The sequence below is a fragment of the Scyliorhinus canicula genome, chromosome 3 (genome assembly GCF_902713615.1).
Source record: "Scyliorhinus canicula chromosome 3, sScyCan1.1, whole genome shotgun sequence".
NCBI lineage: Eukaryota > Metazoa > Chordata > Chondrichthyes > Carcharhiniformes > Scyliorhinidae > Scyliorhinus > Scyliorhinus canicula.
The window spans coordinates 252985081-253009365 of NC_052148.1; the positions used below are offsets into that span (position 1 = coordinate 252985081).

Genomic DNA, 24285 nt, shown 5'->3' on the forward strand with positions numbered 1-24285 from the left:
TGTATCTCCTCAGACCATGAAATTGAAAGATTGGAAAATTGATACCAAAGGCCCGAGAATGAAGTGTAGAGTGGGTGAAGCCAGTGTCAAGTCAGGTACAGAAAGGCAAAGAAGGAATTAAATAAGAGACAAAAGAAATAAAGGACAAATAAAATCAAATCAACATTTTTAATTTTGCAATTTCAAATTTCCACCAGTGATTAAATCCTGAAGAACTGATAGTCCACTCATTTAATAATTAATTGTCACAGCCTGAGAGGTTGATTGGCAACACGTAACTTGCTGTGAACGAGTTTAGGTTGAATCGACTGTGCAAATTCAGCAACTTCATGATATTAATAACCTTTATTGTCACAAGTAGGCTTACATTAACACTGCAATGAAGTTACTGTGAAAAGCCCATAGTCACCACATTCCGGCACTTGTCTGGGTACACAGAGGGAGAACTCAGAATTCTCAGCTGGTACGGGAATTGAACCCGCACTGCTGGCCTTGTTCTGCATCACAAACCAGCTGTCTAGCCCACTGAGCTAAACCAGCCCCTTAGCAACAGTGTCTTCAGTTCAATGCATGTCAACAATGAGGCAGATAGCGAGATACCGAGGCAATTTTCGATGGATACTCGAGGCAGTAAAGAGATGAACAAGATGGAATCATAGATTACTTGTCGATTGAGCCCATGTTAGTGCAGGATACCATCTTGATAAAGGAGTTAGTTTCAACAGCTCAGACACTTGCTAAACAGCTGTTTTGCAGTATAAAGGGTTTGAATTGACTTTCAAGGATAACTTAAATCACACTTATTATTAGTGCAACTAAAGCTGAGAAGAGGACCCCTGGGGAAAAAAATGAAACTTTCTGGGACACTTTGTCAAGATTCATGGACACCCAGGCAACACTTTTCGCAGAAATTCACTGAGGACATCTCTTAAAACGTGCAAGTGCAATGCTTCTCCAGTTTATTGGACACCTTGTATGAAGCACCAGATGCCATGGGCATGTTGCTAGTACTCCCTCTGGACTGGCTGAGGAATAGGAGGGGGACATTAGGCCAGGCACTGCAGCATTAGTCAAAAGGGAAAAGAGATGAGGTGATGTCCATGGCCCCCCTAATTTATGACCATTCAGATAGTAGTCTGTCGTCTTGTCTTGGCAACCAAAGTGGATACCCCCGCATTTCTCCAAATTATACTGCATCTGCCATTCATTTGCCCACTCACTCAACTTGTCCAAATCACACTGAAGGATCCTCTCACAGCTCACCCTCCCACACAACCTGGTGTCATCTAAAAATTTGGAGAGATTACATTTTGTTCCCTCATCTAGAGTACCCAATTAATTTTTTCCAGTTAAGGGGCAATTTAGCGTGGCCAATCCACCTAACCTGCACATCTTTGGGTTGTGGGGGTGAAACCCACGCAGACTCCATACAGAGAGTGACCCAAAGCCGGGATTGAACCTGGGACTTTGGCGCCGTGAGACAGCAGTGCTAACCACTGTGCCACAGTGCTACCCCCATCGAAATCCTTAATATGTATTGTGAATAGCTGATCCAAAGATCGCTGAAGGCAGCAGTACAGGTAGATAAGGTGGCAAAGAACGCATATGGGTAACCTGCCTTTATGAACCAACGTCATCAAGGTATTCCTCTGCATTGCTTGTAGTTCTTGTGATACCTTAACCAGATTTCTTTTTAAGAAGAGAAGAACATTGTGGATTGGTTGCCATGTCTAGTGGCACTTTGTTCTCATTGTTTTTCAGATCTATTCTGACGCCTTTCACAAGCAACAGCTCTAAAATATCTTCATAACCTTTCCATGCAGCAGCATGTGCGACAGTGTCTCCCAGTTTATTCTGTTGATTTAATTCGATGCTTGGTTGGGAAAGCAGAATTTATGAACCAAGGCATAGAACACAAGAGTGGGGAATGTGGGTGGATTGTGATGGGAATCGTGCTGGAATCACTGGTTTTCCCACACAAAATGTCTTTGGGGGGGGATCATCTCCTGCGGGGACACAAAAGGGGATAATGTGAGCTGGACACTTGGCGGGTCAGAGGTCGATGAGAACTGGCATGTGTGGGTACGCAGGAAGCGGAGAGCCAGGGGGATTTGAGGATGATGCTTGTAGATCAGGTGCTGTGAACCAGGCAACTTGTGGCTTTCAGGTGACATTCCACAGGGGTGAAGGAAGGGTGAAATGCCAAGAGGAGACAGGGAGCTGATCACAGTAGGTCATTCATCTTCTTCCAACACTGCACTCCCATACTCTTGGTCAGGCTGCTAACACTGACCAGTGCTGCCACTGTCTCCCCGGCAGGATTCGGGACAATACTGGAGGGTCCCCTGCCAGTCTAAGGGTAGATAATTGTACTTCTCTACTCCATGGCATCCAACATTATTGTGGAGACCGTCTCGATGGATTATGGGGCTGGCTTCTTAGTTGCCGTCCTCCCGGCTTGACTGTGAGTAACTGCTATGGAGCCGTTTAAATGCAGTGCCCCCTTGATTGAAGTGCTCCAGGATGGACGAATCAGACTCTTCGTGCCTCATTTTGTTGCGGGGGGGGGGTGGATTCCAAGTGCGTAAAGATTGCGACCTGGGTAGTGCCAGCGGGAATGGCACTGATTTTCTTGTCAAAATTGACACTTTTGCCATTTTCGGGAGATTACTGCCCCATGCATCCACTCCTGCCTGACGTTGCACATAGATAATGGCTGGTAGGACTGACCTCCCTGTTATTTTGACCGCAAAAGTTGGCATGATTTGGATAATTATTTTTTGTAGGTTTGAATTTGTGATAAGCTGATAATGTTTGTCAGTGGGCATCTGCCAATGCAAATTCCACGAAGTTATTTGTGTTTTTGTTTTGACGATCAAGAAACCCACATTCAGTCTACTGTTGTAAAATAAATGTAAATGCTGAGCATTGAGACATCCTTTTTTTTTTTTGACGCATCAAAAAAATATTTTAGAAGCAACTTACCACAGTGACATAAGAGGTGGGATTCTCCAATAATGGGGCTATGTCCCCCTCAAGCGTCAAAACACAGGCAAATCACTCTGGACTCTCCTGAAGGGGGCTAGCAGGGCCCCGGAGTAGTCCTTGCAGCTCCAGCTGCTGATATGGGGCCCTGCACTTCCTGTCGGGGGTCCTTGCATGCGCACGTCGGCAGCCTGCAGAGGCCGCCCTCCGCGAAATGGCGGACCAACACCACGGACCAGCACCAAAAAGATAGGCTCCCCCGAGATCGCATGCACCCGCGGATCAGTGGCCTCCGATTGATAGCCTGGCCATCTGTGAAGCCCCTCCAGTGAAGAATCCCCCCCACCCCACCAGGGCGGCCGTGGAATGAGTCCGCAACCGTCGCGCCAAGTGTCCGACAGGTGAGATCATGAGAGACCCACGCCGCCGGGAACTCGGCCAGTTATACTTGTAGAATCGCTGCTGGGGCCTCTGTCAATGGACCCCTATCCGTGTTGCATAGACCGCGTGATTCGCGGCGGACCGGAGAATCACGGGAGCGGCGGCATGCTGCATTTCAGCATCAACACCCATCCTCCGCCCCGTGCCCATTGCGATTTCGGTGTAGGGGCTCGGAAAATTCCGCCACGGTTTTGTACAGGTCCGTTGCCCATTTTGCAATTGTGCACAGGGATTGTAACATTTGGGATGCTCTATATTGAATTCCCATTCAATGCATTTTTGCTCATCATAAATACACAGAGCAGGGGCAGCATGGTGGCGCAGTGGGTTAGCACTGCTGCCTCACGGCGCCGAGGTCCCAGGTTCAATCCCGGCTCTGGGTCACCGTCCGAGTGGAGTTTGCACGTTCTCCCCGTGTTTGCGTGGGTTTCGCCCCCGCAACCCAAAGATGTGCAGGCTAGGTGGATTGGCCACACTAAATTGGTCCTTAATTAGAAAAGAAAAATGAATTGAGTACTCTAAATTTATTTTAAAAAATACACAGAGCAGCATTTTGCTTATTGACCTTTTTCCTTTTATTATAGGAGATGAAGCTGGCAGCTTTCCTCATGCAGCGACTGAAAGTACCAATGCCTGTGTTTCAGGCACTGCTAAATCTGCTCCTACCAAACGCCACCGAGAAAGAATTAACTCTGGTTGTAAATGGGATCTGTCCTGAGAGCTTCATTAGCAGTGAGATAAATGAGGATAAAGTGGATGAGCAGGGAAAAAGGTAAGTGTTATTGATGGGGCCAAGACTAGTGGTGTTTCCTGGTGTTTAATGCCAACTTTTCTGCAGCATCTCGGATTTGCTGAAACAAGTGTTTCTCTTATGCAGTAAGGTGCAACAATATCAGTCCGTTGGATAGACCGGGTGAGTGCAAATGGAGGGCAGTAACATAAGTTGACTGGGGCAGGATATGAGATTTGAGCTTCAGTAATGGATGAAGCATTTTGGTTTACCCCATTTTCATACCTGGCTGAGGTGTACATTGTGAAACCTTCGTAGTCCGTGGCTGCTTTTGAGATCAGTGTTACAGCAACGGTGGCACTGCCAGATGAGCACTGCTGTCTCACAGAGCTAGGGACCCTGGTTCAATTCCAGCATTGAATGAATGTGTGGAGTTTGCACATTTTCTCTGTGACTGCTTAGGTTTCCTCTGGGTGGCCTGGTTTCCTCCCACAGCTGAAAGATGCCCAGATTAAGTGGATTAGCCATGTTAAATTGCCCCTTAGTCTCTAAAAATGTGCAGGTTAGATGCGGTTACGGTGATAGGGCGGGGGGGGGGGGGGGGGGGGGGGGGGGGGGGATGGGCTTCAGTAGAGTGCTCTTTCAGAGGGTCGGTGCAGACTCGATGGACGGAATGGCCTCCTTCGCACCGTAGGAATTCTACCTTGACCATTCTCATGTTATGACTCATTAATAGGAAATTCAGGTGTTTCTGTGCTTGAGTGCCCACCCTATCTCAATCCCCAGGTGGTCCTCTCATTTCTTTCTTGTGGAATCAATCATTGCGGAGATGACTTAACATTTTTGAAGACAAAGCTCAATCCACCATTGTCAGCATGGTTTTATGAAGGGTAATTCATGCTTGACAGACTTGCATGAGTTCTTTGAGGACATAACCAGCAAGCTGGATAATGGGGAACCTGTGGATATGATATATCTAGACTTCCAGAGGGCATTTGACAGGGTGCCACATAAAAGACTGATCCAGGAGGTGAGGTCGCAGGTGGCTGGGGTGGAGTACTAGATTTGAATGAGGATTGGCTGACTGACAGACAGCAGAGGGTCTGGTTAAATTGGCTGACGAACTGTAACTAGTGGGGTGTAGCAGGGTTCAATCCTCGGACCTCAACTGTTTACAATATATATAAATGATCCACAAGCAGGGACATAATGTAACATAGCAAAATTTGTGGATAACACTAAAATAGGTGGGAAACCAGTCATTGAAGAGGAGATACAGATTTTACAGATGGATATCGATAGGCTATGAGATTGGGCCAAAAGTTTGCAGATGGAGTTTAATGTGGATAAGTGTGAGGTTATCCATTTTGGCCAAAACAATAGTCAGGCAAATTATTATCTAAATGAAAAGCAGATTCAAAATGTGACTGGGCAGAGAGATCTGGGTGTCTTTGTTCATGAATCGCAGAAAGACTGCCTGCAGGTAAGAATGTTATAAGAAAGGCAAATCATAGAATTTACAGTGCAGAAGGAGGCCATTCGGCCCATTGAGTCTGCACCAGCCCTTGGAAAGAGCACCCTATCCCAGCCCACACCTCCACCCTATCCCCACACCTCTACCCTATCCCTGTAACCCCAACTAACCTTTATTGGACACTAAGGGCAATTTAGCATAACCAATCGACCTAACTGCACATCTTTGGACTGTGAGAGGAAATCGTAGCACCCGGAGGAAACCCACGCAGACTCGGGGAGAACGTGCAGACTCCGCACAGACAGTGACCCAAGCCGGGAATCGAACCTGGGTCTCCGGAGCTGTGAGAAAACTGTGCTAACTACTGCGCTACCTTGCTGCCCAGGTGGAATATTAGCGTTTATTGCCAAAGGGTTGGAGTATAAAAGTAGAGAAGTGTTGTTGCAATTGTATAGGGTATTGGTGAAATTACATCTGGATTATTGAATCCAGTTTTGGTCTCCTTATTTGAGGAAGATTGTGGAAGCCGTTCAGAGGAGGTTCACCAGATTGATTCCGGGGATGAAAGAGTTGACCTGTGAGGAGAGATTGAACAGTTTGGGCTTATACTTGCTGGAGTTTAGAAGGATGAAAGGGGATCTGATTGAGCTATATAAAATACTAAGAGGTATTGATAAAGTAAACATAGACCAAATGTGGCCTTGTGGGCAATCTAGAACCAGAGGTCACAGATATAGATTGAGAGGCGGTAGATTTAAACTGAGATGAGGAGTCACTACTTCTCACAGAGGGTGGCGGCGTTGAATTTGTGGAACTCACTGCCCCATAGTGCGGTGAGGTACAAATCTTTAAATGGATTCAAGAGGGAGATAGATACATTTCTGATTTTTAAAATGGGTTAAAAAAACATGGGTGAACAGGTAGGGAGGTTAATTTGAGACCAGGAAGAGATCAGCCATGATCTGATTGAATGGCGGAGCAGGCTCGATGGACTGAATTGTCTACTTCTGCTCCTAGTTCCTATGTTCTTCCCCTTTTCTGTTATCTCTGCCATACATGATTGTTAGGCACAAAACCTGCTTCCAGAAAATTAGATTAGACTTTATAAAGGACTTGGCCTGGCAGTCACCTGGAAGAAAACATAGATCAACAATGTTTGGGAAAAAATAGACTAAAGGGAGAGGGGAGGGGGGGGAAAAAACATGTGCACAAACATGCATTTGAGAGAAAGTGAAAGGGCTCTTAAACTGTTTATCTGAAAACAGAAAATGCTTCAAACACTAAGCAGGTTAGCTAGCACGGTCAGATAAACAGAGTTAACATTTCCAGTTAATATCCATTCCAACAAGAAAGCTAGAGATGTAAAATAGCTAAAGCAATACAGAGGCAACTAGGGTGGAGAAGTGGTGGTGAGGGGGGGTGGGGGGATAAAAAGGAAAGATCTGTGATAAAGGGGGAGACGGGAGGGATTGAATTTGAGAAAAGTCATGATGGTGCAAGGCATAAGGACAAGTGAAGAAACAAAAGCCGGGTCTGTTCGGGATGCAGATCATCACCAACAGCTGCTGTCTGAAATAAATGAGGCCAGTGGTTGAACTCCCATGTTGGGTCCAGAAGGTTACAAAGTGCCTCATTAAAAGATACGGTGCTGTTAGTCCAGCTTACATTGAGCTTCATTAGAATGTTGTATATAGGAGGCCAAGGAGAGAAAGGTTAGAGGAGGAATGGGATGGTAAGTTAAGATGGAAGACAACAGGTAGCTCGGGGTAATACTTGTGGACTGGATAGAGGTGTTCTGCAAAGCAGTCACCCAGTCTGTGTTTGCTCTCTCCAGAAGATGCTTAAATAACTGCGGTGCTTCGACCTTAAAACAATATGCGGCACAATTGGGAGAAATTAATGACATTTACAAGGCACAGAGACCATGTGAATAACTGAAGATTTGAGAGGAGGGAGGAGGTATTGAATCAGGAAAGTGGCAAAATTGGGCAGGTTCCACTGGAGCCAGAAGACTGGGGAGTCGATGGGCAGGGTTCAGACTGTCCCATCCGTACACTGCTCAAAGAAAGCATCTTCACACTATGCACTCATAAATATCTTTAATTTCTCTTGTCATGTCTCCAATTTTAATATTACTTCAATCATTTCAGCATAATTTTCCAAGCTGCTTCTAGATAATTTGAACTCTATATTTTCTAAAGCCCTCATTTATCTGAATCATTTTACTTGCGCTCCCAGAGTCTCGAATTCAAAGTTTTGGTCAATGGCAGCACGTAATAATAATGACGAGCCTTTTAGGAGTTATACATGGATCTCCCAGATTTTCATCGATGTAAATATGATTTTCTTTTCATCCACTTTTGCTAGGAGATTGAAGAAGTCAAAGATGTCGCTAGACCTAAAAGTGAGAAACAAGCTCATTGGTGAATACCTAGAGAATATAGGTACTCCTTTCAGGAAGAAAAGAAGGTAATGATGACCAGGGGTGCTTGATCATTTCTCAACTTCCATTCAGAGGTTTAAAAACAAGATTGATACCATAGAAAGCAAAACATAATTATGAATTACTGGTTTCTTAAAGTTGTTACTTCAGTAAATACTCAAACCAACTATAGAATTGACTATCATTTAAACAAAAATTATTCCAAAAGCTAAACTGAATGTCTAGTTAGTAAAGGGATCACTCAATGTAACTTTAGCTCTGAACTTTAGTTTGTAAAAATTCATTCATGGTACATGGACTTTGCTGGCTACGCCATTATTCATTGCCCATCCTTAATTTCCCTCGAGAAGGTGGTGGCGAGCTACCTTCTTGAACCGCTGCAGTCCTTGTGGTGTAGGTACACCGACAGCCTAGTTAGAGAGGGTGTCCAGGATTTTGACCCAGCAACAGTGAAGGAACACCATTATATTTCCAAGTCAGGGTGGTGAGTGACTTGAAAGGAAACTTCCAGGTGATGGAAGTGTCTGCTGCCCTTGACCTAGATGGTACCAGTCATGGATTTGGAGGGTGCTGCCTCAGGAGCCTTGTGTTCCTGCAGTGCATCCTATGGATGGTATACACTCGTGCCACTGTGCGTCAGTGGTGGAAGATGTGAATGTTTGTGGTTGGGGTGCCAATCAAGTGTGCTTCTTTGACCTGGATGGTGTCGAGCTTCTTGAGTGTTGTTGGAGCTGCGCTCATCCAGGCAACTAGAAAGTGTTTCATCACATTCCTGACTTGTACCTTGTAGATAGTGGACAGGCTTTGGGAGTCAGGAAGTGAGTTACTCACTGCAGGATTCCTAGCCTCTGACCAGCTCTTGTAGCCACAGTATTTATATGACTAGTCGCATACAGTTTCTGGTCAGTGGTAACTCCTAGGATGTTGATATACCCGAGCTGACATCTGGATATATGGATCTGGAACACAGCACCTGGGAGTGTGGAAACTGGGAGACAGTTTCCATTAAGACATTCAAATGAGGATTAGATTCAATTGCCGAGACAGAAAATGATGGAGGGAAGGGGAGAAGGTGGGGAGGTTTTATAAGGCCAATGGCTCCTTTGCAGAGCTGACAATGACACAATGGGCCAAATGGCCTCCATTTGTGCTGTTACCATTATGTGAATAAAGTCAGAAAGCGTAAAAGTGAAGGAAGGGCAAAGGGAAGAAATCTAATAGATACTGTGGTCACAGAGAGGGGGGGGGGGGGTGGGGGGGGGGGGGGGGAAGGTTATAGATAAATAATCCGCAAACAGCTTACACTCAAATCATTTGAGGATGTAAAACTTGGGGCGCAATCCACTCGCCGCTCTCTTTCAAGCGTGGTGTGGCTGGTGAATGTCGGGAGAGTCCTCTTGCGGGCTTCCCAGAAGTCTTCACCCAAGTTCCCCAAGGCGTCCGAGTCAGAAACACGCCCACAGTGGGCGTGAAAAAACGCTGTGTGCCGAAGCCGGTTTTAAACCAACTTTGGTGAACGTACCCGGGAACGTACCGGCCTCACGGGATCCACCGGCCTCTCTCTGAAAAACCTGCCACAAATGAACTTTGAGATTTTTGGGGAGAATCACACCCATCGTCAGTGAGATAATAAAAGAGATATAAGAATGGCCAAAAGTATGTGCAGAAGAAACAGGAAGGTTTTATAAAATTGATCTGCAGATTTGCTGATGACACTGAAGTGGGGGGTTTGCTAAATGGTGAAGAGGATTGTAAAATATTCCAGGGAGACATAATCAAGTTGGTGGAATTGCTAAGCAGATGGAAACTGCACTTCATGGTTCTTTATTATTCTTTCATGGGATGTGGGTGTCAGCCATAACTGCCCTAGAACTGAACATTTCCGAGGATAGTTAAGAGTCAACCACATTGCTGTGGGTCTGGAGTCGGTGGTAGGCCAGACCCGGTAAGGCTGGCAAATTTCCTTTGCTCAAAGACATTTCATAGAATTTACAGTGCAGAAGGAGGCCATTTGGCCCATCGAGTCTGCACCCCACCTAACACAGAGCACCCTACTGAAGCCCACGTATCCACCCTATCCCTGTAACCCAGTAAGCCACACGTAACATTTTTTGGACACTAAGGGCAATTTAGCATGGCCAATCCACCTAACCACACACCTTTGGACTGTGGGAGGAAACCGGAGCACGCAGACACGGGGAGAACGTGCAGACTCCACACAGACAGTGACCCAGTCGGGAATTGAACCAAGGACCCAAGAGCTGTGAAGCAGCTGTGCTACCCACTATGCTAACGTGCTACCCATTAGTGAACCAGATGGGTCTTCATGACAACTGATGATAGTTTTCATGATCACAATTATTGGGACTAACTTTATATTCCAGACATATTAATAAAATTTAAATTGAACCTGCTGCCGTGGTGGGATTTGAACCCTGAGCATTAGCCTGCATCTCAGGGTTGCAAGCCCAGTGACCTTATCATTTTGGCACCAATGTGAATAAGATATGAGTAATCAATTTTTGGCGGAAAAAGAATTGCACAGCGTTTATCACACAGATACAGAGCATTCGGTGCAACCGGCCCAGCTTCCATAAAAACCTCCACTAACTCTGTTTATTTCCTCTCCCCCACCACTATATCCCGCTTCCTTTCTCCCTCATGTACGTATTTAGCTTTCCTTCAAACGCACTTATGCTATTTGAATCAACCATTCCACTTACCCGTTCCCACCACTCACCAAAATTTTTCTTTTCCCAGTTAAGGGGCAATTTAGCGTGACCAATCCACCTACCCTGCACATTTTTGGGTTGCTGGGGTAGACCCATGCAGAAACGAGGAGAATGTGCAAACTCCACTCGGACAGTGACCCAGGGCCGGGATCAAACCCGGGTCCTCAGCGCCATAGGCAGCATGCTAACCACTGCGCCACCACGCTGCCCACCACTCACCAAAATGGGAGTATATACTCAATGGAAAGTTACTGAACAATACAGGTGAACTGGTCAAACACACAATTCCCTGAAAGCGCTAGCGCAGATAGATCCATAAAAAGTCCGTCAGTCAGTAGGCTTTTATAAATGGGAGCATAGAGTTTGTGTGAAAGAAAATGATGAATTTATGCAAAATGTTGATAAGGCCACAGAGCATTCTGTGCAGTTGGGAACTCACTCCTAAAAGGACATTAAATCCAGAAGAATGTGCAGTGTAGATTCACAAGATGATGCTTAGCACGGGAAACTAGAGCTCTGAGAAGAGACTTGAGACACGAGGACTATTTCTACTGAAACAAAAGGTTAACAGGAGATTTAGTGGAGCTTTATTAAAATAATGTTGTTATAAACTCTGTGGCTCTGTAGAAACCCAGGTTAATTAGGAAAAACAATGTCTGAGGGTAAAAATGATGCAGGTGTTAATCAAAACTATAAAAGCAAGTGAACAATTACTATAACCACAGTTGCAACAAACAGGATAGAAAAAGATGGACTCAGCCCTTTTCCAGCTTGGATACTGTAACAAAGCCAAACCAAACTCCAATCCTCTCAGACCCCACATCACGATCGCACATCACAAACACCGACTACTCCAAAGAAATTGGAGGATGTGGGTCAGATCTAAAGTTAGTCAAACCTTTCTTCAGACCCGAATACTGCAAGACTGTTCCTGAGCATCTGTTGGAACATATAAGGAGATCAAAGATGGAGAGAACAGAATAGTAATAGGATGTTGGGGCTGTTTAGCACAGGGCTAATTCGCTGGCTTTGAAAGCAGACCAAGTAGGCCAGCAGCACGGTTCGATTCCCGTAACAGCCTCCCCGAACAGGCGCCGGAATGTGGCGACTAGGGGCTTTTCACAGTAACTTCATTTGAAGCCTACTCGTGACAATAAGCGATTTTCATTTCATTTTCATTCATGAGGCAGTTAGAGTGATGGGCCGCATATAATGGCGGGTCAGGTGCAGACAGAGCAGAGATGCTCAGGATATGTATGGCCCATTTAGACATTGTGGAGAAGGCAGAAGGAAGATGTTTGCTGGTGAAATGATGCTAAAAGTGGAAAATGGCCTGGCGTATGTGGAGGCCGCTGAGATAGAAGGTGCGAACATGATGAGGTGACAGGGTGAGATGTAAGCTATCCCTCAGAAGGTTGTGGGTTTAAGGCCCATAGCATAGACATGAGCAGAATTTATAGGCTGATGCAGTGCAGAGCTGAGGGAGTGCTGCATTGTTGGAGGTGTTGTCCTTCAGATGAGGATCCCATGTCACAAATTGAAAATGAGCTGGGAGTTCTCCCGAGTATCCTGGTCAATATTATTCAACTAATATCAGGGGCCGGTTTCTCTGCCCCGCCGCGCCACGTTTCTGCACCGAACCACCGGCGGGATTCTCCATTTTGCAGCCCGATCAATGGGGTTTCCCATTCACCGTGGGGAAACCCCCAGGCGCCAGCAAAATGGAGAATCCTGCTGGCAGAGAATCCCGCCCCAGAAGTCTGATTATCTGGTCATTACCACATTGCTATCTGTGGAATCTTGCTGTGCACAAATTGCCTCCTGCATTGCCTATAACGGGGACCACACTTCAAAAGTATTTCATCGGCAGTGAATAACTTTGGGTTGTCCAAATGTTATGAGAGACTTTTTTTTCGGACAAATTCTTTTTTTTTCTCCGGTGTTGCCAACTGACTTCATCTGGTAATAAAAGGAAATAAAGATTTGCATTTTTTATAGCACCTTTCATGACCACAGGCCATTCCACACACATTACAGCAAGCTCCCCCAAACAGCAATGTGATAATCTGCTTCTGTGATCTTGATATTGGTCAGAATGCCAGGAATAACTTCTCAGCTGTTTTATTTGAAATAGGGCAGGAAGGGTCTTGGACTATTGTCTCATTCGAAAGGTAGGCCCTGGGACAATTCAGTGCTCCAACATCACTACCTTGAAGTTTCAACCTTGATATTTGTGCTCAAGTCCTGGAGTAGGAGTTGAACCCACAACTTTATGACTAAGTGGCAAGGCCTGTTTGTTGACACGCAAATTGACATATGGCAGTCTGGATACTACAAGGTTGGGCATGTTTTCTTGTGGCAGCAGCTTTGATGCTTTTGGTGAAGCCGCTCATGTTTTTAAACCTTGTGTGCATTGTCACTCTCATTGAGTGTCTGCTACTCCTCCTGTCCTTTGCTCAATTGACCATTCTTCATGGATGAGTGTAGATGGGATTAATGTAGATGTGTCAATGGATTAACAGTTTAATCCAATGCTTTTGGCATCTACAAGGATGCGTAACCATGGGGGTCACTTGAACCCACTCGAACAGAAACCCAGTCAAAATCTCCTCGGTCTTACTCAGGATTGCAGAGATTAACGTTGCTGGCCCAATTACTGATATATTTGGATTAGACTGTGCACTAATCAGTTTTCAAACACTGATGTGGACCATTGATGTACAGACTGACCTCGATTCCTTGAGCCGGGCACCGCTGCTGGCCACTGTCCGTGTGGCCCACATGCCGTTCATCAATTATGCCAAACCTGACATCATTGTCACAGCACTTCGTAAAGATGCCAGCCCATCCCAAAACCATACTGTCCCAATAGGGGCAAGTGTGAGTATTCACTGAATTACCAAAGCTAACGTGAATTGAGCCAGTTTAACCTGCTTTGAACGTATTGGGGTTCAAATCCCTCAAAATGATCTCATCGCTGCCTTGGAAACAGCAGCCGGATTAGTTGGATATTTGAAATTGCAAACAGGGCTATTTAGAGTTAAGTGCAAAAGTCACCTGTCTTCTAGTTCTTTCAAGACATAATAATAACTTGATTTTTTTTTTAGTCAAGCAATACCCAACAACTAAAATATCATTGCTGGATAATTTAGCACTCTTTGTAAAATGGTGTTTTTTGCTGGCCTGTGGTGAATGTTCAAAGAACATTGTATTAATCTGCCTTGAACCTATTTTGCATCAATTGGCAAGTTAGCCTTGCTTAACTTTATGGCAGAATCAATCCAAGTATCAATTTCAGCTTGTCATATGGCCATAACTATTTTAATAATTCAAACTGAGTGCCTAGCTATTAATAAAAATATAATCAACGGTTGGAAAAAAAAGGAATAACCTGTTTTTATACAGTGCCTTTTACAAGCTTAGGTTTCCCAACTGCTATATTGTCAATGGAGTCCTTTAAGTTACTTTTGTAATGTAAGGTAATGCAGCAGCTCCCACAAATATCAATAAGATACTTGACAAGATTTGTAATCTTTTTGCGTGACGTTGATTGCATAGGTAAATGTGGGTAGCACAGTGGTCAGCACTGTTGCTTCACAGCATCCGGGACCCGGGTTCGATTCCCGACTTGGATCCCTGTCTATATGGAGTCTGCACGTTCTCCCCGTGTCATAGAACATACAGTGCAGAAGGAGGCCGTTTGGCGCATCGAGTCTGCACCGACCCATTTAAGCCCTCACTTCCACCATATCCCCGTAATCCGCTAACCCCTCCTAACCTTTTTGGTCACTAAGGGCAATTTAGCATGGCCAATCCACCTAGCCTGCACATCTTTGGACTGTGGGAGGAAACCGGAGCACCTGGAGGAAACCCACGCAGACACGGGGAGAACGTGCAGACTCTGCACAGACAGAGACCCAGCGGGGAATCGAACCTGGGACCCTGGCGCTGTGAAGCAACAGTGCTGTCCATTTGTGCTACCGTGCTGCCCCACGTGTCTGCGTGGGTTTCATCTGGGTGCTCCGATTTCCTTCCACAAGTCCCAAAAGATGTGCTTGTTAGGTGGATTGGATGTTCTGAATTCTCCCTCTGTGTACCGGAACAGGCGCCGGAGTATGGCGACTAGGGGCTTTTCACAGTAACTTCATTGCAGTGTTAATGTAAGCCTACTTGTGACACTAGTAAAGATTATTATAATTATTTTGGCTAGGGCATGAGGGAGATCTCCACTGCATGTCTTTGAATAATGCTGTGGGATCTTTCACTTCTATCTGAGAGGACAGATGGCACTTTGAACCTTTGTTCAAAAGCATTGAATTATCGGCCTGGATTATGTGCCGAAGTTTTTAGGGTGAGGCCTGGAGTCATGACTTTCTCCCTGAGGTGTTAAGCTGTCATGAAATACTCATGATGCATTTGTCAAATTTCATCTTCATTGATTCAAACACACCACCAAGTTGCCAAACTACTCAAAAATCCAATTGTTTGAGTCTTTTTTTCATCTGTTTTAAGGATGCAGAATCTTTTCCCTATTTCAGTTCTGGGTATTCATCTCTTCCAGTTTGTTTTCTAACATACTGTTAGATAATACCTCCCACTAATGTGCCACATATCCATTTGTTTCTCTATACTAAAAGCACTATTTTAATATAAGCTATTGCCTTAACTTAAAAGTATGGGGCTGCATTCTCCGCAGCCCTGCGCCAAACTCAGCCCCGGTCCAGCGACTCTCCAGGACCCGAGAATCGGCATTATCGTGGAGTACCCCTTGCGGCTGGAGGGTCATTGCCAGAGGCCAGCCCAGTGATCCTCTGCTCCCAACCAGCCGAGTACCCGACGGCGTGGAACTAGCCTGCTTTTGCTCGGGATGCTCGAGTGGCGGCTACGGACTCAGTCCGCAGCCACCCTGGTGGGGGTCCCTGCTAGCCCCCTGCAGGTCAGTGAATCAGCTCCACCTTTTCCCAGGAATCTCCAGAGTAAAACACCAGCGTTTTTCAGCCGGCGTGGGGACATAGTCGCATTTTGGGAGAACCCAACCTATGGTTTCTACAGAATCCCTACAGTGCAGAAGAAAGCAATTCGGCCCATAGAGTCTGTACTGACCTTCCAAAAGAGCACCCTATCCAGGTCCACTCCCCACTCCATCTCTTTAACGCCATAACCCCACCAAACCCGCACATCTTGGATACAAAGGGGCAATTTGTTTAGCCTGGCCAGCCCACCTAACCTACTCATCTTTGGACTGTGGGAGGAAACTGGAGCACCCGAAGGAAACCTACTCAGACACATTGAGAATGTGCAAATTTTACAGTCATCCAAGGCCATAATCGAACCCGGCTCCCTGATGCTATGAAGAAGCAGTGCTAACCACTGTGCCACCCATGTTGTATTATCATAACGATCATTTTATCACATGGAAAGCAGGTGAGTATCCAATTCTGTTGGCCTCTCACCAGGAAATTTAATACGTAATCTGTAGCCCCTCACCCCATTGCTATTTTCCTTCTTATTTGTTATTCATTCATGGGATGTTGATCACAGATCCAATTCCCCTTTGAATGCTTCACTTGAACCTGCCTTCACCGCACCCAGTCAGAGAATTCCAAACCCTAGTCACATGCCAGTAAATACATTTGTCAAACACTATTTCCCTTTCGTAAAACCATGTCAACTTTGTCTGATCACAGTCGGATTTTCCAAATGCATTTTTTTTAGGCTCCTTAATAAGAGATTCCAGCATTGTTCTGATGTCACTGGCGAGGCCAGCATTTAATAACCATTCCCAATTGCCCTTGAGTGAACTGCTATCTTGAACTGCTCTAACCCATGTGAAGCAGGTATGTCCACAATGCTATTAGTGAGAGCCTGTATTTTGATACACTGATGATGGACAAAGGTAGAATCTCTCACATTGGATACTTTACCCATTAAATTGGATAGGTAGTCTCTATACCGCCCATGCTATTGTCAATATTGGCCCATACTTTTTTTCATCAGTTCTAGTACCAGTGTTGTTTAATGATTTACATAACTAAGGATCAGGGCTTTATAAGATACAGTGAATACCCGGGCTTTGCTGGATGTCCTGCATAATGATCTGGGGAAATTATGCAAATTCCAGAATAAACAGCAATTCAGTTTTGCAACAGTTCTGCACAATGTGAGTGTCTTGATAAAGTGAGAGTTTGGAGCTCAGTAAAGGACTATGTTGTTCGGTTGTGATGCGTGTACAAGTTGTCTTAAGGTTGATCTTTTTCTGTGCAGCATATTGAAAAGAAAGCGACTCCAACTCATGAAGCAGGTGTCCTTCTCTCACAGCCATTGTTCTTTGGAGTTGCCTCCTGCTGAAGCTGATGATCACCCTGAATCAATAAATGAAGGACTGGGACAAATGTTAAACATGCCAGATACAGGGGAGAAAGTCTTTACATTCTGTATTAAAGAAGAAATACCTTGCTCCTCAGACCTTCAACCAAAGAAGAAGAAAAAGCGTAATTTCCTAAATTTTAAAAGATCATCTGTAGCTAACATGGATGGACTTTAAATGAATGAATTCAAGGTTAGCATTATATTGCCATGTATGATTATCTTATGAGCCTTTGACCCTCTATATCATTACAATACTTGAAGAGAGTAAGTGGTTTGATAGGATTAACAGTTATATTTTCTCCTCTTCTTCCAAAAACAGAACAATGGAAATGCCCATTTTGATTATCACTTATTATTCCGATAAATTGGAGGAACATGCTCTTTTAAAAAATGTGACTCCCAAACCATAACAAATGTAGCCAATTGGTGAGAACAGGTTTGGAACCAACCAGTATGCAATTTGATATTTCCCAGGCAACTAGCCAGCCAATGAACTGGCATAAACGCCAATATTAATCTACGGTGATATAGCCAATAATTATGTTGAATGCCTCAGCAGTGAATCAGAAAATTGTTGTTTCATGAGCAGGATTTGGCGGTATTGGTAACCTATGTAAAGGAGAAATGTGAGCAGATTTCGGCAGCCCAGAGGTCCCTTAAATATGCTAAGAGGCAATAAGTATGGGAGCTTGTCATTGAAGAGTGCTTAGAGTTTCGGCGACATGGAGGATCTTTCAGGAAATCCAGAAGAAGTCAAACACTTTAAAGAAGAGCCTGACAATAAGGCATGAATACCACAGAGTAGCAGTGCTCGATAAATATGTGCATGTAAAGTTGACGCTGCCACTGTCCGTGCCTAGCAAAGAGTTGAGTACAAGAGTTTTTGATTTAGTGTGCACATTTCAATCCCAGATTCCCTCTGTGATGAACCTGAACCTCCTCGATCCAACATTCTGCTGCTGCGGTGTACTTGTTACTTGGAGCGGTCATGTGTTTCACGTATTTGCTTTAACTGTTGCGTTGGATTGGATTTGTTTATTGTCAAGAGGACCCAGGTACAGTGAAAAGTATTGTTCTGCAGACAGCCCAGACAGATCGTTCCATACATGAAAAAAAAACATAGGGAAAACATAAATACACAATGTGAATACATTTTTTTTAATTTTTTTTTTATTGAAAGAGTTTTTCCATACAGACATTTACCCCTACTAATTTTTAAATTATTTACAACACAATCCCTCTAGGCAAATGTCCCTCCCTCGCCCGCCCTCTCGCGCGCACCAGTCCTCCCCCCCCCCCCCCCCCCCCCCCCCAGGCAACCTTAACAAACAAGGCAGCCTACAGTTTCAGACATGAGCAGCGAGCAGACTTGCCCGCGTTACAGTCGTGCATGTCCCCCCACGACCCTTGCTGCCCCCCCCTCCCCTCCCCCCCCCTCCCCCCCCCCCCCTCCTCCCCCCCCCCCCCCCCCCCCCCCCCCCCCCCCGGGTTGCTGCTGCCACGACCCCGCACGTCTATCTCTGATCTAAAAAGTCAAGGAAAGGTTGCCACCGCCTGGCGAATCCCTGTACCGACCCTCTCAGGGCAAATTTGATCCTTTCTAGCTGAATATAGCTAGCCATATCGTTAATCCAAGTTTCAACGCTTGGAGGCCTCGCGTCCTTCCATTGAATTAATATCCTTCGTCGAGCCACTAGGGACGCAAAGGCCAGTATTCCGGCCTCCCTAGCCTCCTGTACCCCCGGTTCTACCCCGACCCCAAAGATCGCAAGCCCCCATCCTGGTTTGACCCTGGACCCCACCACCTTCGACACCGTCCTTGCCACCCCCTTCCAGAACCCTTCCAGCACCGGACATGCCCAGAACATATGCACATGGTTCGCTGGGCTTCCCAGACATCTGACACACCTGTCCTCACCCCCAAAGAACCGGCTCATCCTTGTCCCCGTCATGTGAGCTCTATGCAGCACCTTAAATTGAATGAGGCTCAGTCTCGCACACGAGGAGGAAGAGTTGACCTTCTCCAGTGCATCCGCCCACGTCCCGTCTTCTATCTGCTCTCCCAGCTCCCCTTCCCACTTGGCTTTCAGCTCCTCCCCTGATGCTGCTTCCGCCTCCTGCATTATCTTGTAGATGTCTGATATCTTCCCCCCTCCGACCCAGACCCCCGAGAGCACCCTATCACTCGCCCCCTTACTGGGGAGCAGGGGAAACCCCTCCACCTGCCGCCTAGCAAATGCCTTCACTTGTAAATATCTGAACATGTTTCCCGGGGGGAGCTCAAACTTCTCCTCCAGCCCTCCCAGGCTCGCAAACCTCCCCTCTATAAACAGGTCCTTCAGCTGCCGTATGCCCACCCTGTACCAGCTCTGAAATCCCCCGTCGATGTTCCCCGGGATGAATCTATGGTTCCCTCTTATTGGCGCCGCCAACAGACCTCCCATTTCCCCCCTATGTCGCCTCCACTGCCCCCATATCTTGAGGGTGGCCGCCACCACCGGGCTCGTGGTGTACCTCGTGGGGGGGAGCGGCCATGGTGCCGTTACTAGGGTCCCCAGGCTTGTGTTGCCACAGGACGCCCTCTCCATTCGTTTCCAAGCTGCCCCCTCCCCTTCCATCATCCACTTGCGCACCATTGACACATTTGCCGCCCAGTAGTACCCCGAGAGATTGGGCAGTGCCAGCCCTCCACTGTCCCTACTCCGCTCCAAAAAGACCCTCCTCACCCTTGGGGTGCCATGCGCCCACACGTAGCTCATGATGCTACTCGTCACCTTTTTGAAGAAGGCCCTAGGGAAGAAGATGGGCAAGCACTGAAATAAAAACAAGAACCTTGGGAGGACCGTCATTTTGATTGACTGCACCCTCCCCGCCAGCGACAACGGTACCATGTCCCACCTCTTAAATTCCTCCTCCATCTGTTCCACCAGCCTGGAAAAGTTCAACTTGTGGAGGGTCCCCCAGTTCCTTGCCACCTGCACCCCTAAGTACCTAAAGCTCTTTCCTGCTCGCTTGAAGGGGAGTCTCCCAATACCCTCTCCCTGGTCCCCCGGGTGTATCACAAAAACCTCGCTTTTGCCCAAATTTAGTTTGTACCCCGAAAAGTCCCCAAACTCTGCTAATAGTTCCATTATCTCCGGCATTCCCCCTTCTGGGTCTGCCACGTACAGCAGTAGATCATCCGCATACAGCGATACTCGATGTTCCTCCCCTACCCTAGTCAGTCCTCTCCACCCCCCTGAACCCCTCAGTGCCATCGCCAACGGTTCAATCGCCAGTGCGAAAAGTAGGGGGGATAGGGGACATCCCTGCCTGGTCCCTCGGTGGAGCCCGAAATACTCCGACCTCCTCCCGTTTGTCACTACACTCGCCGTCGGGGCCGAGTAGAGCAACTTCACCCACTTAATAAACCCTTCCCCAAACCCAAACCGTTCCAACGTCTCCCACAGGTACTCCCACTCCACCCTATCGAATGCCTTCTCCGCGTCCAGCGCTACCACTATCTCAGCCTCCCCCTCCACTGCCGGCATCATAATTACATTCAGCAATCTCCGCACGTTCGTGTTGAGCTGCCGCCCCTTCACGAACCCCGTCTGGTCCTCATGGATTACCCCTGGCACACAATCCTCTATTCTAGCTGCCAGGATCTTTGCCAGCAACTTGGCATCCACGTTCAGAAGCGAGATAGGCCTGTAGGACCCGCACTGCACGGGGTCTTTATCCCGCTTCAATATCAGGGAGATCAGAGCCTGCGACATTGTCGGGGGCAGAACCCCCCCCTCTCGCGCCTCATTAAAGGCTCGTACCAGTACCGGTCCCACCAAGTCCACATTTTTCTTATAGAATTCCACCGGGAACCCATCTGGCCCCGGCGCCTTCCCCGCTTGCATCTGACCTATTCCCTTGACTAGCTCCTCTAGCCCTATTGGCGCCCCCAGCCCTTCTACCAGCCCCTCCTGGACCCTTGGGAACCTCAATTTGTTTAGGAAGTCCTCCATTCCCCCTCTCCTCGTCGGCGGCTCAGACCGATACAACTCCTTGTAAAAATCCCTGAAGACCCCGTTCACTTCTTGCCCCTTCTGCACTACCTTCCCGCCCCTCTCCTTCACTCCCCCAATCTCCCTAGCCGCATCTCGTTTGCGAAGCTGGTGTGCCAGCATCCTGCTCGCCTTTTCCCCATACTCATAGACCGCGCCCTGTGCCCTTCTCCACTGCGTCTCTGCCTTCCTGGTGGTCAGCAGGTCGAACTTGACCTGCAGGCTGCGCCGTTCTCCCAGCAGCCCCTCCTCTGGTGCCTCCGCATATCTCCTATCCACTTCCAATAGCTCCCCCACCAGCCTCTCCCTCTCCTGCCTCTCCTTTCTTTCTCTGTGCGCCCTTATGGAGATCAGCTCTCCCCTGATCACTGCCTTCAGGGCCTCCCAGACCATCCCCACCTGCACCTCACCCGTGTCATTCAAGTCCAGATAGCTCTCAATGCTCTTCCGGACCCTTTTACACACCTCGTCGTCCGCTAACAGCCCCACATCCAGCCGCCACAGCGGGCGCTGGTCCCGCGCCTCCCCCATTTCCACATCCACCCAATGCGGTGCATGATCAGAGATTGCAATGGCCGAGTACTCAGCTTCCCGTACCCTCGGGATCAGCCCCCTGCTCAACACGAAGAAATCGATTCTGGAGTACACTCTATGGACGTGGGAGAAAAAGGAATACTCCCTCGCCCTCGGCCTACCAAACCTCCATGGGTCTACTCCTCCCATCTGCTCCATGTACCCCCTCAGCACTTCTGCCGCTGCCGGCCTCCTATTGGTCCTTGAGCTCGATCGGTCTAGCCCGGGGTCCAGCACTGTGTTAAAGTCCCCCCCCATGATCAAGCCCCCTGCCTCCAGTCCCGGAATGAGGCCCAATAGGCGCCTCATAAAACCCGCGTCATCCCAGTTCGGGGCATATACATTGACCATCACCACTTTCTCCCCCTGCAGCTTACCCTTCACCATCACATACCTACCCTCCTTATCCGCCACCACCTCCTCCGCCACGAATGACACCCTCTTTCCCACCAGAATCGCCACCCCCCGGTTCTTTGCGTCCAATCCAGAGTGGAACACCTGTCCCACCCACCCCCTTCTCAGGCGAACCTGGTCCACTACCTTCAAATGGGTCTCCTGTAACATTGCTACATCAGCCTTCAGTCCCTTCAGGTGTGAGAATACCCTTGATCTCTTGACCGGCCCATTCAACCCCCTCACGTTCCAAGTGATCAGCCGGGTCGCGGGACGACCCGCCCCCTTCCCCTGCCGATTAGCCATGTCCTGTTCCCTGCTCGCCCCGGGTCGACCCTCCCCTTCTGACCCGCTCCCCATGGCGATGTCCCCCTCCCCCCACCTCTCCAGTCCTCCACTTCCCGTTTCTGGTCTTTTCAGCAGCAACCCGGTGTCCCCCCCTAACCCCCCCCCCCCCCCCCCCCCCCAGGCTAGGACCCCTCCTAGCCGCGATGTACCCTCCATCGTACTCCCGTAAGTCAGCTGGTTCACGCTGACCCGGCTGCTCCTGCCACACTCCGACTCCCCCCGGCTCGGGGGGGGGCCTCCCCCCCCTTGCCACTCCTCCCTGGCCCCGCTCCAGCGCGGGAAAGGTCGCCATTGCTAGCCACGCCCCGCACTCCTCCCCTCCCCCCCTCCTCTGCCCCACGCGCGGGAAAACAGAGGAAAGCCCGCGCTTTCGCCCTGCCACACCCCACCCCGCCATCTTCAGCTCCACCCCCGTCCCCATCCATGCCTGTAAAAGAACCCCCCCTAGGGGCCCATATCCCCGATCTGCTCTCCCCCCCCGTCCCACCTCCCCAACTTAACATTATAAATAACAGATAAATAACAAATAACGATGTACTTAACAGTCGCCCTCTACCAAACAGCATAAATAACCATAAATAGCCATGAATAACCACAATAACAATAACTAAGGGAAGTTGGCAAAGGGGGAAAAAACATCAGAAGAAAAACCACAGCAAGAGTTCAAAATCCAAACAGAGAATTCAGCTGAAAGTACCCGAGCGGCTACGGCCGCCAAGTATCCCCTGGGTCTAATTCGAGTCCAGTTTCTCTTCCTGTACAAAGGCCCACGCCTCCTCTGGGGACTCAAAATAGTGGTGTTGGTTCCTGTAGGTGACCCACAAGCGCGCTGGCTGCAGCATTCCGAACCTGATCCGTTTTGCATGTAGCACCGCCTTCGTCCGGTTGTACCGGGCCCGCCGCTTTGCCACCTCCGCACTCCAGTCCTGGTAGACCCTCACCGTCGAATTCTCCCACTTGCTGCTCCTTTCCCTCTTGGCCCACTCCAGCACTCTCTCACGGTCGCTGAGTCGCTGGAACCGCACCAGCACCGCCCTCGGGGGCTCATTTGCTCTTGGCCTCCTAGCCATGACCCTGTAGGCCTCTTCCAGCTCCAGGGGCGAGGGGACGGCCCCTGCCCCCATCAGGGAGCTCAGCATTTCTGCTACATATGCCGGGAGGTCTGACCCCTCCAGGCCTTCTGCCAGGCCCAGGATCCTCAGGTTCTTCCGCCTCATTCGGGTATCCAGCTCCTCAAAACGGCTCTGCCATTTCAGGTGGAGTGCCTCGTGCACCTCTACCTTTCCCACGAGGACCGTGGCCTCCTCCTCCCTCACAGTCATCTCCTGTTGCAGCTCCCGAATCGACGCCTCTTGGGTCGCCTGGGCTCCCATCAGCCTGGTGGTCGTCGCATTCATTGACTCCAAGAGCTCCATTTTCAGCTCCGTAAAGAAGCGCAGGAGAGCGGCCTGCTGCTCCTCCGCCCATTTCCTCCATTCCTCGGGTGCGCCACCGGCCGCCATTTTGGTCTTCTTCCCCCGCTTTTTTTTGGGAGCTGCTGTTGCTTTCTTTACCACCCCACTCCGGGTACCGACCATAAAGTTGGTCTGGTTCTCTTCAGGGAGCCTTCCCCCACCGGGATTTGTCCTTACAGCGCCGTTGGGGCCCTCCAATCGGCCCGAAAACACCTTTGTAGCAGGAGCAGCCAAACGTGCGACTTAGCTGGTCATAGCCGCAACCGGAAGTCCCCACAATGTGAATACATAGACACAGGCATCGGG

At 48.2% G+C, this 24285-nt stretch overlaps 1 protein-coding gene across 7 annotated transcripts in view; it reads left to right on the forward strand.

Moving 5' to 3' along the window:
- LOC119963437 (limbin-like) overlaps positions 1-18303 on the forward strand; it is a 188064-nt gene extending 169761 nt beyond the window's left edge. For 6 of the 7 annotated variants that reach the window (XM_038792569.1, XM_038792565.1, XM_038792570.1 and 3 more), the window contains 3 exons: positions 4011-4198; positions 7998-8099; positions 17070-18303. In XM_038792569.1, the coding sequence (XP_038648497.1) occupies positions 4011-4198; positions 7998-8099; positions 17070-17349 (570 nt within the window). In that variant the 3' untranslated portion in view covers positions 17350-18303. Of the gene's footprint in view, positions 1-4010; positions 4199-7997; positions 8100-17069 lie in introns of those variants that run through there. The other variant, XM_038792571.1, reaches the window with a different exon arrangement.
- Positions 18304-24285: the final 5982 nt, after the last annotated feature.